At 45.7% G+C, this 15579-nt stretch overlaps 1 protein-coding gene across 1 annotated transcript in view; it reads right to left on the bottom strand.

The window, feature by feature from the left end:
• The window catches only part of LOC142880150 (noelin-2-like), a 29352-nt gene extending 15325 nt beyond the window's left edge, over positions 1-14027 (bottom strand). The window contains exons 1-3 of the mRNA XM_076013858.1: positions 13396-14027; positions 4286-4435; positions 705-860 (exon numbers count right to left, since the gene is read on the bottom strand). Coding sequence (XP_075869973.1) covers positions 705-860; positions 4286-4435; positions 13396-13539 — 450 coding nt within the window. The 5' untranslated portion in view covers positions 13540-14027. The remainder of the gene's footprint in view (positions 1-704; positions 861-4285; positions 4436-13395) is intronic.
• Between the last annotated feature and the right edge of the window lie 1552 nt (positions 14028-15579).

Below are 15579 nucleotides of genomic sequence, written 5' to 3'. Positions count from 1 at the left end.
CCCCCCCCTCCTTCCTGCTGTACGCAGGCTTCCTCCCTCGCTCTCCTCTCCTCTCCTCAAATAATCTCCTCGCTGGCCCTTTGCCGGCACACGCGCCTGGCGCCGCACCGTGCCCGATGAGATTAGCCTTCCTAATTTCACTGATGAAACACATTTTCTCTCAATAATAAGCAATACCTACCCGCCCAAACACGCTCGCACCGCTCCCCTCAAAAGAGAAAGGCGAAGACTGACGGACGGTCACACATGAGCTCCCTCGGCTTTTTTCTGTGCATCGCGGTTATTTTTGTATTTGCTCGCCGATGTTAAACCGACCGTTGCTTCCAGGCTCCTCTTTCTCTCTCCAATGCTGCAGTTTTTGCTGCCATTTTCTGTTCATAGCTGTGCAGGAGGGCACCAAACTGACGGCTTCGAGACAGATTTTGCCCCCTTCTGCGGAAGACTCTCTCTCTCTCTCTCTCTCTCTCTCTCTTGCTCTCTCTCTCTCTCTCTCTCTTGCTCTCTCTCTCTCTTGCTCTCTCGCACGCTCGCTCGCGTGTCTTCAGTTTGGCATGCGTGAAATCAATGTTTTCACACCAAAGGTTGTGCCTTTCCTTCGCCAGCAGCTTTTAAAACCACGTATGTCTGCCAGTCTGCATATGTGTACGTATGCTTCTGTGTGTGTGTGTGTGTGTGTGTGTGTGTGTGTGTGTGTGTGTGTGTACCTGCAGGCTCTTGGCTGTCAGAGTGCGGGGGTTGGAGTCGTAAGTGTGTAAGCGTCCGTCCACTCCTCTGAGCAGCGGCTCAGAGTCCCGGAAATACTGCAGGTCTCTGGCTGTTCGCAGGTCCACCACCTCCATGGACTGGCTCACATTCTGGACCTGATAAAAAACACACACACACACACACACACACACACACACACACACACACACGCGCGCGCACACACACACACGCTATAATATTGATATATCCCTGCTGCATTGCCAGGAATGATTGGCCATGATTGATTTTGGCGGAAGTTCTGATTGCTGCCACCTGTTTTCTGTTCGTGCACACCTGCTGTCTGCGTGACTGTTTTGAACTGAGCAAGCTGCTAATCCAAATCTGTTACTTTTCTGGGTAAGTTTGAAGAATTTTTAGGGACACACTGATAACTGGAGTTCCTGCTGCCGGCCTGATAGGAAAGATAATTACATGTTTGCTACCGAATGATGAAAAAATAAAAAAATAGAATGTATTTATTACCTCACGAGGCAAAGAGATTGTCTCGGCTCCCTTGGGCTCCGCATGGAGGGTTATTATTTATTCTTATAGGGTAATTAGTTTCGCAATTACGATTGTTTGTCCCTCTGATATTCACAGACGAAGAATCTTTGAATATACGTACAGATACAGATGCAATAGATCAAATCTGCTGATTATAAACCAACAAAATACAGATGATGCAACAGTTAGTGATCAGTTGGTGACAGCAGCTTGGAGAAAGTGAGGAAACTGAAAGCTGAAGGTGGTGGCAGTGACTTTGGCTTTGCTCATAAACGGGTTCAATATGTTCAAAGGCCCAGTTTTTAACATTCATAGAGCCTCTACACTGCAGGCTCGGGCTGAATGGTTTTCATGACCATTGACATTGTAGATTGTCACTCAAGACATCAACACTATGAATGAACACATATGGAATATGGATTAAACAAAAAAAATAAGTGGGGAATAACTCAAACATGTGTTATATTTTAGATGGTCTAGAATAGCCACCCTTCATATAAAATATATATAGCATAACATATTTAGGAATTTAACAAAAAAAATGTTCTTCTGCCACTTTAATCCACGTATCTTGCTCATATAGTTGACGTCTTCGGTGTGCATCTACAGTGTAGAAAGAAGTCAAGATGAAGAAGAAACGGGTGCGTCCAAACTTTTTGACTGCTGCTAGTTGTCAAGTAGCGCACTAGACTGGAAGAGTGGAGGGGTGCGGGCCAAGCCGCCCTCTCAGCAGAAAGCAAACAACTTCAGCATCACTTTGGAGACACTTTGCTCTCATCAGCAGCCTCGTTGCGCTCGGCACTGTTTTCTGACGTTCCACTTGATCTCACATCCGTCCTACACCAGCGCCAATGTCAAGAGTCAACATGACAACATACACAAACGGCAACGTCTGTACTCTGGGCCGCTATAGAAATGTGGTGCGGTGTCTGAAGCTTTGGCCCCACTCCTACAGGCCTCTCGTTGTGCATCGGGCTGCTTCCCCTGGATAGTTTCATCTCCACTGCCTAGGAGGAGTGTCTAGACAACACACATTCATTAAGGTCAACTCTGGCCAGTAGCTTTCCCATCCCATCCCATCCCATCCCATCGTCTCCTGTTTCACTCTTTGTCCTCCTTATATGGAAATGTGCATGATGATGAGACCTGTGTGTATAAGAAGGTGATGTTCCAACTATTCTGGGAGAGATTGTTGAGAGCTTGTGCGCATCCGGACCACACAACCTCCTCAGGCGCCTGTTTGATACCTGACTTCTTTGCAATAGACCTGCTTTTATAAAATCAAGTCGGTGTCAACGAGGATTCACTTCAACATCCTCACTTCACTGCTGCAGCCTGACAAATTCCCCACAGTGGCTTAGTTTTCATGAAGAGGAACACGACGGCAATTTATTTCAGTGACATCATGTAATGACAAAAAAACAAAACAACATACATGTTCATGATTTCGTTCGCCCTGTTTACATGACACCATGGGCTGTTAAAAACATGGTACAAACATGGATACCTGCTGAGATATGCATTTTCTGCTGTCTGTCTTAGGAGCAGACAGCATTTTTAGCTGACATGAGTGGAAGATGTCAACTCCCCCCCCCAAAAAAAAAAAAAAATCACAAATTCATGGAGAAAAATACGAGCCAGAGCCTTTAAAAGTTTTCAGTCAGTCGGAACACAGTTGCACATCTGCAGGGATGCCAAGCTGCAAAGCGTTGAAGAGGCTCAGGAATGAACTGCAAACTGAATGAACAATAAAGATACAAAATTATTTGAAAAAAAACAAAACAAAAAACAACAACTACAAACTACAACGGCAGCGATGGATTGCACAGTAATAGAAACAAACTGCAGCTGCAGGTTGACCCTTGATTATTCAGACTGCCTCGGCTCGGAAAGCCACCGCAGTTTCTCACATCTGCTTAAAAGGGAGCGAGTCGCCTACGCTTCTCCTCGTTAACCGTCCTGATCTGATCGCAGACACTTCAAACGTCTTTTGATGCTGAAAGGAAAAATGAGTAAGAAGGGGGGAAATTGCATTATACAAATGACCCAGATATGCACAAGCGATACACAAACAAATAAACTCACTCTGTGCAAACACCCTCCCACATATGTTTGGGAAAACCAACGGCGCGCACAACCACGCGCACACACGCGCACACACACACACACACACACACACACACACACACACACACACACACACACACACTTCTCAGTGGCATCTCGGTGTCATTTCAAGACTAACGCCGAGCTGTTTAACATTCATGAATACAGAGACCTTCCAACAGGAACACAGCCAAGACGCCGCTCGCGATCAAACTCCTCTTTCTTCCATTTCTCTCACTGTCTGTGCAGGCGAACAGAGAGCAGGATGCAACAGCAACTTCTAAAAGAAAGTGTGAGAATTTCTCTTGCATGTCTCTCACATGTCCTCTTGTGTGTGTGTGTGCGTGTGTGTGTGCGTGTGTGCGTGTGTGTGTGTGTGCGTGTGTGTGTGTTATGGGAAATGTTTGGCAGCTCGATGATGTAGAAGAAATCATCATCTTCCATCTGTCATACATCACATTTATGTCCCCTGCCAGATGCATGTAACTCACAATGTATAACACACACACAGCCATACAAAATACACACACAAACACTTGAACCGACTGCTTACAAACATGCATTATACAGGGAGCTGCATTCTTCCGCTGAGAACTTCATAGGGATTTGATTCCTTCGGCATGTGATTGACTTGCAGTCTTCAGGGGATGCAGCTACTGATGTATCAGGTGTGCATCTGTCAGTGCAACCTGGGTGTGTGTTAGTGTGTGTGTGTGTGTGTGTGTGTGTGTGTGTGCGTCTATGCTTCTGCATGTGTCAAAACAAAGAGACAGTTCAGTGAATATTTGATTCCGGCACGCTGCCTCTTCACCACCGCTGCATCACAATGCTGACCACTGAGCGCGCAGGGGATGCACTCACAAGGCAGCAGACAAACACACACACACACACACACACACACACACACACGCACACGCACGCACACACGCACCTGTTCAGTCAGCAAGCGCAGCTGACGACTTCGAGGGTCTCGCTTGCAGAGGTTCCGTGCGGGGGCGACCACCGTGCAGACGCACCTGCCGTCGGGGTCGGACGCCGTGCTGTACACCTGCCAGCCCTCCTCCGAGCCCGGGTATAAACCCTGCACACAGACACAGCGGCGGTTAATGAAGGAACACTGGGTGGCTTGTTGGGGGAGGGAGATGGGCACAGTCAAAGTGGAGGTTAATATGGCATTTAAAAAACACACACAGTCCCAGGCTGTGAATTCAGACACTCTGCGGCTCGGATTTTACACTCGGATTTTTTTTATTATTTTGACATAAATATAGACCACCAGCAGACTGACCGGCGCTGACTCGATGGCCCGACTGTTCTGATAGAACACAAGCATCAACGTCGACAGCAGAGAGCAGTAGCGGGCACAAAACCCTCACCATTTGTACCCGTTTTCAATACAAACCTGTGCAGAATCTTGTTTCTGCCATTTTGAGGACTATCAAGGTTATCAGGAACCCCAGTGGATCAGAATCACTTCAGTGTCAAGAGAAGTACCTTTAAAATACCTTTCTGTCTGTTTCCTTGGTCGTTGGTGTTTTTCACTACAATACCATAATAGGCCTGCCTTGGATGTACAGTTGAGATAATAATTTCCCTGCTGACTGTCGACAAACACGGCCCCCCTCCCTCTCTCTCCTCGTCCTCAGGAAGCCTCCAGGGCCACCGACTCTCCTCTCAGCAAACGAGGATACAATGGGACCGCCTTTTTTGTGGAAGATGTCAAGCGATGATCAAAGTAGATAACACATCAAGAAGGAGGACTTTTTTGTTGTTGTTTTGTTTTACTTTTCCATCATCACTATGTAGCATCGTGTATTGCTGCCTTGTTGTGGCAAAGCGTGGGCAGCGGGTCAGCAGTTTGGCTTGTTTGGAAGTTTAATAAGCTGAATTTGAGTGTATAAATGTGTGTGTGTGTGTGTGTGTGTGTGTGTGTATGCAGTAGCTTCTTTCACCACTCAGTGCTGTGACTGTGCAGGTTCTCTGCTCCTGTTGAGATTTGTGCTTTGGACACATGACGTTATACCTGCAGCTTCCTGGGATTGTGTTCTTCCCTCCTGTCAGGGCCTCTTATTATCCTCCATTAGCTTCTATAATGCATTTTAGATTCTACTGCCAAGTGGAGACAGGAACTAATACAAGGCATAGTAGCCTGTAGATGTAAGTGTCCTCAGGAGGTCTTTACTACGTTTGACTAATGAAGAAAAAAAGAAAAGAAAAAAGAAATATTTTTACAATTTTTTTTAGAATGTATATACAAATGTGTGAACTATTCCTCGCTCGACTGTTTCACTACTCTGTTGTTCAACGGCCGTATTTATTCTTGTTTATTGTTGCATTGGTGTGTATTGATTATGTTAAAGCGATGCTGTCTTTCTGCCCACTCTATTGCGTCTCCCATCTGCCAGACAAGTGGCAGCAGAGTGCAGAGCGCTCCAAGAACACCACCAGCAAAACAAGGAAAACAACCTGAGGTGGTTGTTGTTGTTATTTTGAAGTTTTTATCATACCGTGATTTTACCGGTGTGGCCAGCTGGGGAATTGATTGATTGAGTGATTGATTGATTGAAACATTTATTTTGAATAGAAGCGTGGCAAGGCGCAGAGGGGCCAGGCGGGCTTCGAACCCCAGACTCCGGGGTAACAGTCATCCGCACTAACCCTTCAGCCAAAGGGATATCATCCCCTTGGCCAAGTAGCCAGGGCGCATGAGCACCTGGAGGCAAAGGGACAGGACCGCCAGCGGTCACAGCAGCCAATTAAAAAACAACATACCATTAAATGCTGAGAAAAAAAAAATGTATATTCGAAAAAGAATGCGATGAAGTTAGCTTATTTGCCCCACCCCTTTTTCCATCCATAATTCATATTACATACATACATATAATGATAGAAAAGATTATAATAGGAATAATAGGAATAGATTTTTCTCTATGTTGCCTGTGAACTACACATGTGACACCCCTGATTTAGCACCTTTAAAACTCAGGTAATGACACAACAGCAGCTGCATGGCGGAGGCCTTTTTATTTTTGAACTGTGCAGCACCTTGTTTGTCTGAGGTCGAGTTAAAGATGCTCTAAAAATAAACTCTGACTCGACTTGAATATTACCGTTTCTCTATTGTTGTTTAAAAAGAAGCCTTTTTTCAGCCGGCTGAAAAATCAATTATAGTACACGCACAGTTTAATGTGTCGAGATGATATGTTCAGCGCTGAGCATATGGACACGCATTGCCGGCAACGGAGCAAGTTTTTGATGCCTGGGCGATGAAGCTGCAACTGAAGTGAAGTGCGTCGGGCACTAAATCAAGCTTTGAGTTTTTCACAGCCAAAATATCTTTCCAAAGTAATGTTTCATCCCTGAAGTACACATTTCATTATTTATTTCCACTTTGAGTCGGGGTTTTTTTTTGTGACGTGTTTCTCAAACGCGTCCAATGAGTCACAAAAACGCCGCCGCTGCTTTGGTGTCTTTAAAGCAAAACAAGATCTCTGCAGACTCCTGGTGCACCGTCCAGGTCAGTCTGTCGTCACAAACTACGGTTTCCCTCCAAAACCGCCCGCTTTAATTCCCTCGTCAAATCATCTCCAGTCATCACTGCGCTTGCAGGAAAGATAGAAAGCCCCACTGCATCCGGCGCAGATATCTGTGACTAAATGTGATATTTCATGTCTTCGGCTGAAATCAGCTGTGACATCTCCTCCATGTCTGTGGCCAGGAAAGCTGGCAGCAGTACTGGAGAGATTCCACCATCTCTCCATCCAAAGCCAGCGCTGCTGTTCTTTTTGGCAAAGAGTCGCCGGGTTCCCGAGTGGCAGAAAGTCTGCAGAAAAACGATTTTGCTGTTGGAACGAGCCGCGCCAGGGCTTCTACTCTTCTATCCTCTGCATTTTATTTTGTGTGTCGGACGACCTGTTAATCCCTGTCAACCATCAACAGAAACTTAGTCTCGGTCAACGGTCCTTTCTCATGTTGGTATACAGTGCTTCACTCATGAATTCAAATATTTTCCTTGTATGACAAAGAAATTTAACAGAGTCAGTTTCTTTTTTCTGCTAAAAGGCAAAACTAGGCAGAACATTGAACCCTTCCTTTCAGATTTCAGGTCAGAAATCGTCCACACATGACACTGCACAAAAAAACAAAGCAAGTGAATCCCCAGAACATTGTCTTAGTGTATTGTAGAACATTTTGTGTTTGTGTGGCTCCATCAATTTAAAAAATGCAGTTATGCTAAAGATGCATGTTGTGTTGCAGACACAGGACTATGTGCTGCAGGAGCGACCGCCTAGCCAGGAGCCTAATCGCCTCAACCACAGCGGCTCTGAACAGCAGACCCCCGGAGGGACAGGAGATGAACTGCACTATGCCCCGTGTCTGTGATAATATGCCTTGTCTTGTCTAAAGTGTGCATTTGTAATGATGCCTTATGCATGTTGGTCAAACTGTGCGGTGTGCTGTGATAAAGAATTTCCTCTCGGGGACAATAAATAAAATCATCATCATCATGTTAATATGTACTGATTGGTGTATGGGCGCTGCCGCCTCACAGCAAGAAGGTTGTGGGTTCGATTCCGGGCCTGGGACTTTCCTGTGTGGAGTCTGCATGTTCTCCCTGTGTCTGCGTGGGTTCTCTCCGGGTTCTCCGGCTTCCTCCCACACTCCAGAAACATGCATGTGAGGTCAATTGATAACTCTAAATTGTCCGTAGGTGTGCTTGTGAGTGTGAATGGTTGTTTGTCTCTATGTGGCCCTGCGATGAACTGGCGACTTGTCCAGGGTGTCCCCTGCCTTCACCCTAAGACAGCTGGGAGGGGCTCCAGCAGACCCCCGTGACCCTGAATAGGAATAAGCGGGTATAGAAGATGAATGAATGAATGAATGAATGATTGGTGTATATTTCAGTGCTGTGCAGGCCGCCAGGGTAAGACAAACATCTTCTCAGTCAATCATATGACAAAGTGGCCAGCATGACCTGCTGAATTTTAAAGCGAGCAACAGAACAGAGGAATAAGGCAACGCTGGAGACTTTTAACAAAGGCACGCTTATCGACCAGCTGGGCTGAACCAGATGGGCTGGTCTAAATATTTCAGACACCACTGATCTACTGGGATTTTCACGCAGGGCTGTCAGAGAATGGCCTGAAAAGGAGAAAATATCCAGCGAGTGGCACTTCAGAAGAAAAAGCGCCAGACTGCTTGGGACTGACGGAGACGCAACAGTCAGTCCTGCTACGACAAAAGCTCGCACAATAACATCTCTGATCGCACAACGCGCTGAAGTCGATGGAGTGCGGTGCATCTGCTCCAACACTTTGGTTTGCTTGGTACCAATGAGCTTGAACCGAGACATGACATTGAGTTCACCGTGTTCCAGCGGCCTCCCCCAGTCACCAGGCGTCAACCCTGTGCAGCGTGTTTGGGATGCGGTGGAGCAGAAGACCTGCAACTAATCTGCACCATTGAAATCAGTCACTGATGATCATTTCAATACTGACCAACAAGGAAAGTTTCCAGCGTAATAACATTAAGTCACTTCTGATGGCAAGAGGACTTTGCCCCCCACCCGCCAAAAAAAATAAAATATATATCAGTATGTATATGTTTGTGTATATGTACACTAGCAGTCAAAAGTTTGGACACACCTGTTTCTTCTTTATCTTTCCTGTTTTCTACACTGTAGATGCACACTGAAGACATCGAATGTATGAGCAAGATATTTTGGATTAATGTGGCAAAAGAAAAAAAAAGTGGTGTTTTTTTTATTATTATTATTATTTAAAAGGAAGAGTGCATATTAATGAACACGTAAATGTAAATAAACAAAGGCTACTTTCCATCTGCAGTGCCTGGCAGGTCAGAAGAAATAACATTATAAATATAAAAGTGGTTTGAATTATTTCACACTTTTTTGTTTCCTACATGTTCCATATGTGTTGGATGCCTTGAGTGAAAATCTACAATGAAAATGGTCATAAAATGAAAGGAAAAACAATGACTGGTAGTGTGTATGTGTATTTACATGTATATGTGTGTTTGTATTGGAAGCCTGTCAATAAACGTTGTTCCAAATTGTGTGTGCATTATCCCCAAAACCCCAAAATGTTTTCTGTTGTTTCTGTGCAACTGGATTGTTGCTTGGATCGTTGCTCCAGTTGAAATTTCAGCGCGAGTTCAATACTCACAGTTCAGAAATCGTGTCCTTGAAAGCCTCCACTCATGGTCATGGACTCACATGACTCAGGTGGAGTCCTGCCATCCAGCCCAGCCTTCCTTTGGCATTTGTCCTCCGAGTTAAACCCTGGACAAGTTGGCAGTTTGTCGCAGGGCCACACAGAGAGACAAAAACCATTTGCAATCACACCTACTGCCAATTCAGAGCTCCCGCTTTACACCATGAGCGTGTCTCTGCAGTGGGAGGAGCCAGCCAGGAGGAGCACACGCTAACAAAGAGAGAAAATGCAAACTTCACACACCCGGGCTGTGTCTCAATTCAGGGTCTGCATCCTTCGAAACGAGCGTCCTCCGTCTGAAGGAAGCGTCCTCCCAAGGACCCGGCCTAGAAGGACGGACCAAACCCCGCCTCCCCAGTAACCACCCGGGACGGTCTAGCCTTCAGCGTATTTCCTGGTTGCGTCACCGCCGGTCCCTCCTGCTGGCCAACCCCCGGAAATGACGTTTTTATAGCATCAAGCTAACCATTGGTTCGCCATCTGACGATGGCGTTGGATGATCAAATAAATAAAATCCTACGTTAAAAACTGGATACTTTATGTGAAACTTCAGTACTTAAATTCATACAAAGTGTCTTTGCCAGTAGATGGCGCTAATTTCAGCCGACTTCCCAGGATCTCAGGATGCTTTGCAGCAGCATGCAAAGCATCCTGGGATACAGACGGACGTGAAGGATAGTAGCGGTGCAGCCTTGGAAATCGGCTAAAACGAGGACGCATTCCAAGTACGCATTTGGAGCGTCCTAAGGACTTTTGGGAATTGGGAGGAGCCTTCGCGCAGTGCTGTGACGCAACTTCCTTTCAAAATGCATCCTTCAAGGATGCAGACCCTGAATTGAGACGCAGCAAAAGGTTTGCAGGTCTGGGCTCAAACCCACAACCTTTGACCTACTCATGGAAACATTTCAGACTGATGCTGAGGCACCACTGCGCTGCAGCTGACACTAGCAGCCTGTTGCAGCTCTATAGCACCCATGAGCTGCCCTACAAACCAATGTGAGTAAAGACGGGGGAAGCAAGAGACGTAGGAGCAGAGCGCACAATCAATCAGCTGTGTTTGGTGAGGTGACCTTGAACTTCCATTACCAGGGAAGTCAAGCTGGACATGGGGCAAAGTCATGGGATCGGATCCCGGTCGCGATCCGCTTGATGTAATTACACCCCTGGGGGGGTAACGTGGGCGCCTACAGGCGCGTTTTACACAGTAAAGAATGATCAAAAATCCAGCGAGGCAGCTGAGCCGATAGTGATCAGTGCAAACAGAGAGAGCCAACAGAGCCACGTCCCTGTTGGATAACAGCAGGGAGCAGATAGAGGTGGTGGGCTTTCAACCACTGCGTTCAAACACAGCAGCTGCTCACTCAAGCGTCGGAGTGTTCACGGTATTACACGCAACAGCGTTGCTGTGGGATGGTTTCATATGCCACAAGAAGTTCACTACTACTACCGCTGCACTGCCAGTCAAAGGTTTGCACGCACCTTCTCGTGCAATTTTTTTATTTATTTTTTATTTTTTATCTTTACAACTTTCTCCACTGCAGAGAGACACTGAAGACATCAAACATATGAGCGAGATATGTGTCATTATACAGCAAAGAAGAACGTTTAATAACTCCAAACATGCTTTTTATGAAAGGTGGCTATTTTGAAGAATTTCAAAATAAAATGTGTTTGCGTTATTTTACACTTTTATTGTTTCTTACATAATTCCATGTGTGTTCATATGTAGTTTTGATGCCTTCAGTGAGAAAGTGCAACGTCAACAGTCATGAGAGTGAAAGAAAAGACATTCAATTCATAGGGTGAGTCCAAACTGTTGACTGCTGGTGTACTTCTAACAATAACAATTATCACCACCATGAAAATCATGATATTCCTCTAACAACATATCGGGCTTTGCTCTCGGTGAAATTGTTCAAGCTAGATGCACTCAAGCGTGGCTGCACAAAAGCACTCTGGAGGACACGGCGATCCAATGCTACGTTTGTTCATTTCCGACGTAAAAAAAAAAAAGAAAGAAAGAAAAAGTGCAAGAGTCTTACGGCGACAGTGAACACCGCGGCACCGCTTGCTTCCACGACATCGGCAAAAAATAATCCAAACAAATCCAGAAATCCATAATCCACAACAAAGGCTCTGACTAATCTGAAGCTGTCTGGCTGCTTCCATTTAAAACAGCTGCCGGCCCCATTAATCACACTGATAGGGTGCAGGTGCTTCAGTACCTGCCTATGGCGCCGAGGGGGCGTGGCCCTGAGAGCAAATCCTCCAGGACAAAATGCAAACCAACAATGATTTTTGTCCATAATTAACGCATTGAATAATAATAACGGCAGTAAATCAGAAAGAAAATACATATTGTGGCTCCAGCAACCGTCATAATATTCATTATAATCATCATCATCATTATGAACAGATTTAATGTGAATACATATTTAAAATTCGGGAAAATTATGACTTTTATTTTACTTTCTTTTTTTCTTTAACCCTAGAAAACTTCCAGTGTGATTTCACTTGAGGAGCCCGTTAGTGGGGTTGACTGATGACTCTGGACTGAGGGAGGATAACACGACAGAGGCCAGAGTGTCCAACACCGGGCCTTCTGCTCACCGCCTCTACACCTCCACTTCTTCTCGGAACCTTTTGCACAAAGCGCATGGGCGTTTTGTGCGTCGGAGCCTGTCATGTTGTGCGTGGGCGTCGCCTTGCATGAGACGGCGCTTTGCTGAACTAGCAAAGTGCCGAGCGAGCACACGGCAGCTGTGAAGTGCATTCTGAGCCACAAGCTCAAACCGTGCAGAGCCCCGAGTTCGCACAAATACACCAAGAACATAAATTGTCAGCGAGCGCAGTGGCGAGGGGACCTGCGTGTGGTGTGCAGCGGGCCAACATAAAGCACGCCAGCGGCTCCTGGGGTCGACCCAGGGCAGAGTGCTGTGGACTGCCGCCCCCGTCCTCAGCCCTCCTCCCTGGGACAAATAGAACCGTAATTCAGAGAGCCAGAGAAATCCTATTACCTGCTCGCCTGTGCACATGCACGTGCAAGTGTGTGTGTGTGTGTGTGTGTGTGTGTGTGTGTGTACTGCCTATACTATATATTCTCATTATGACTCATATCAGCAAAGGGGATTATTCAGTTATGTATTTATTTATATACCCTTGCTGCTTATTTATTATTGCCACTTCCCTCTTTAAATCTGATTTTTTTGAAGTGCACTGATGATGAACACACAGCTATTGCTTCACAGTGATGCCGACACTGTAGAAACCAAAACTGACTCCCGGTTTGAAAGTAAATGTTGTTGTTTTTCTTGTCGCTGTTCAAAGAACTTCAAATTCTACAAACAAACACACTGGAGATTTTATTTAATCGGATGGACGTAATAAACAGTGATATGGGCCCCCCCCAAAAAAAACTAATTAAAGGTTTTTTTTGTTTTTTTTGTGAAACCTTATAATAGATGAGGTTTATCAAAAGAGCATCCTGTTGATCAGAGGAATTCCCCTTACACTCCTGGAGAAATAGAAATCAGCAAAATGACGGGCTTTGATCTTATTTGCAAGCCCATAGCTGTTGTGCATAACATGTAATCCTAGCACCTAAATAAGATGCTAACAATACAATCGATCAAAGTAGCATTTTTATTACTATAGTTATTTGTATGGTGTACAAACAACAATAATAATGATAATGATCGTGAGGATTTTTAGGACGATGATGATAATAATAACCTACTCTGACAGCCAAAAAGAAAATTCCCCTTTTTTCTTCTGTTATCCCACCCCCGCGCGCCCACAGAATACATACGCTGACGATGCGCTCATGTGTGCCCTCCGAGGAGATGAAGGTTCCATTGAGTCCGACCAGTGACGGCAGAGTCTGAGACATCCAGTTGGTGACCATCGCCATGGTGCTGAGCACCGCGCCAATCTTCAACATGGGAACGCTCATTCTGCCGTGCACACATCCACCGCACGGCACGGCACGGCAAAACAAAAAACTCCGGATCTCACTCGCAGTCCAAACTGTTGATGCCTAGAAGCATCGTGAAGGCTGCAGCTGAGGAGGAGGAGGAAGAGGAGGAAGAGGAGGAGGAGTTTTCTTCAGGTCTTCAACCCAAACACGGTTGAAGTAGAAAAAAGAAAGAAAGAAAGAAAGAAAGAAAGAAAGAAAGAAAGGCACGCGCTTGTCCCACTGCTGGTATCTCCCACACTTTCCAGGCTTGGAGGATAAATCCTGGGCTGCAGGCCACTCCAGCTGCTCACTGGTGTGCGGACGCATCAGGTGTGAGCGTCATCCAGCGCGGGGCTCGGCTCCTGGCCGGAGGAGGCAGCTGGTTAAGCCCCGGTGAGCTGCATGTGGTTCCTGGATCCCTTCTTTCCTCCGCCTGGCACCGACACACAGACGCTGCGCCAGCGCTGCTTTCTCATTTATTCACCAACTCTCTGCCTCCTCCTCCCCCTCCTCCGCCTCCTCCTCCTCTCTCTCTCTCTCTATCTCTCTCCTCCTCCCTCTCTCTCTCTCTCTCTCCTCCTCCCTCTCTCTCTCTCTCTGACATGTTTTCCCATCTCTCACTCTTTCTTTTCACTCTCTCTGGACTCGTTAATCAAAAGAGCAGATCCACCTCCAGCTCCACCCCCCCCCCCCCAAAAAAAAAAAAAAAATCAAATCCTCAAAGAACAAACAGATTAACGATGCAGAAGATGCCAAAGCATCCCTCCTGATTAACGGCACACGCCGTCTATTTTTAATCTCACATTCCTTCCCTTCCCCTCCCCTCTCATTTTATTGAACGCACTGCTTTCCCTCCCCCCTCCATCCCTCTCCCTTCTCTTCCGTTTCTATTGATTAAATGCTTAAAAAAAAAAAAAAACGCTGGAGCACAGTGCTGTGCATTAACCTGTCATTCCATACTATATGTGTTACAATGGAAGCGACGCCACAGGAGGAGCGTAAGCGTCGCGTCGCAAACTGATGCAACACTGACCCCATGTGGTGTTTTCTCCATCTCTGGCAGGGGCGTCAAACGCAAATAACGCACAGCGGGACAAAACTTAAAACTTGGACAAAAGTCGCGGGCCAACATTGATATTGATAGACAAAAATCCTCCTCCAGATTGAACAGTGAACCTTCGTATATTGCCCCAAACGAACTTTGCTTCAACCTGAATATGGAACAAGCAAAGCTTAATATTATACAATAAATATTTTTGAACAAAATCGAATTTCAAATTAAAAAAAAAAAGTCATCAAAATAAATAAAATGTAAATTAAAAAAAAAATTGTCCAAAAGTCCAACAGTAACCTTTTCCCACAGGCTAATAAAATAAATTAGAAATAAATAATCAGCAATTAACCAACTGAGTAATAATATTAACCTTCAGTCAGCGATTTTCTATTGGCTCGCAGGCCGAATACTATAATACCGCGGCCAAATTTGGCCCACGGGCCAGAGTTTGACACCTATGATCTATTGCTTAAAAGTGAAGATGACGAGCGACGTCCGCCGGTGATGCGGTCTGCTGTGTTACAGACCCGCTCCTAATAGCAGACAGATCCTGGCGCTGGTTTGACAGATAAGATGTTGACGAGCCGCGTCGTTCTTCATCAGCTCTCTTTCACGTCCAAGAAATAATGGTGAGTTATGTTTAGAGTTGTTATGTTTAGGCTCGTGTCTGTGTTGTGACATGGCTACCCGTCTTATTTTGACAGTCTTGTCATTCGTCATTCCCCACTTCCTGCCAGGTTTCCCCGCTTTTTTGTGATCGCTCTCTTGTTTCTCAACTGTTTTATTGTCTCCACACATCCTTGTGTGAGTGTTCTATAGTCTAGTGACCCACTCGTTCTTGCTTCCTGTATAGGGAGTTATATGTTATATGTAGCCAACTGCATAGTGCACTCATTAGCCAAATAAAAGAAATAAAAAGAGCCTTTTTGTGAGATCTTTGGTTCATCATCTGTGCCTCCCCTGCAACGCTGTTCCCATCCTGC

This window comes from Nelusetta ayraudi, unplaced genomic scaffold, assembly GCF_046127955.1.
Source record: "Nelusetta ayraudi isolate G7.1 ecotype Tasmania unplaced genomic scaffold, CSIRO-AGI_Nayr_v1 ptg000006l, whole genome shotgun sequence".
NCBI classification, from domain to species: Eukaryota; Metazoa; Chordata; class Actinopteri; order Tetraodontiformes; family Monacanthidae; genus Nelusetta; species Nelusetta ayraudi.
The sequence above is the reverse complement of the archived record's forward strand: the minus strand, read 5'-3'. Positions and strand labels throughout refer to the sequence as shown.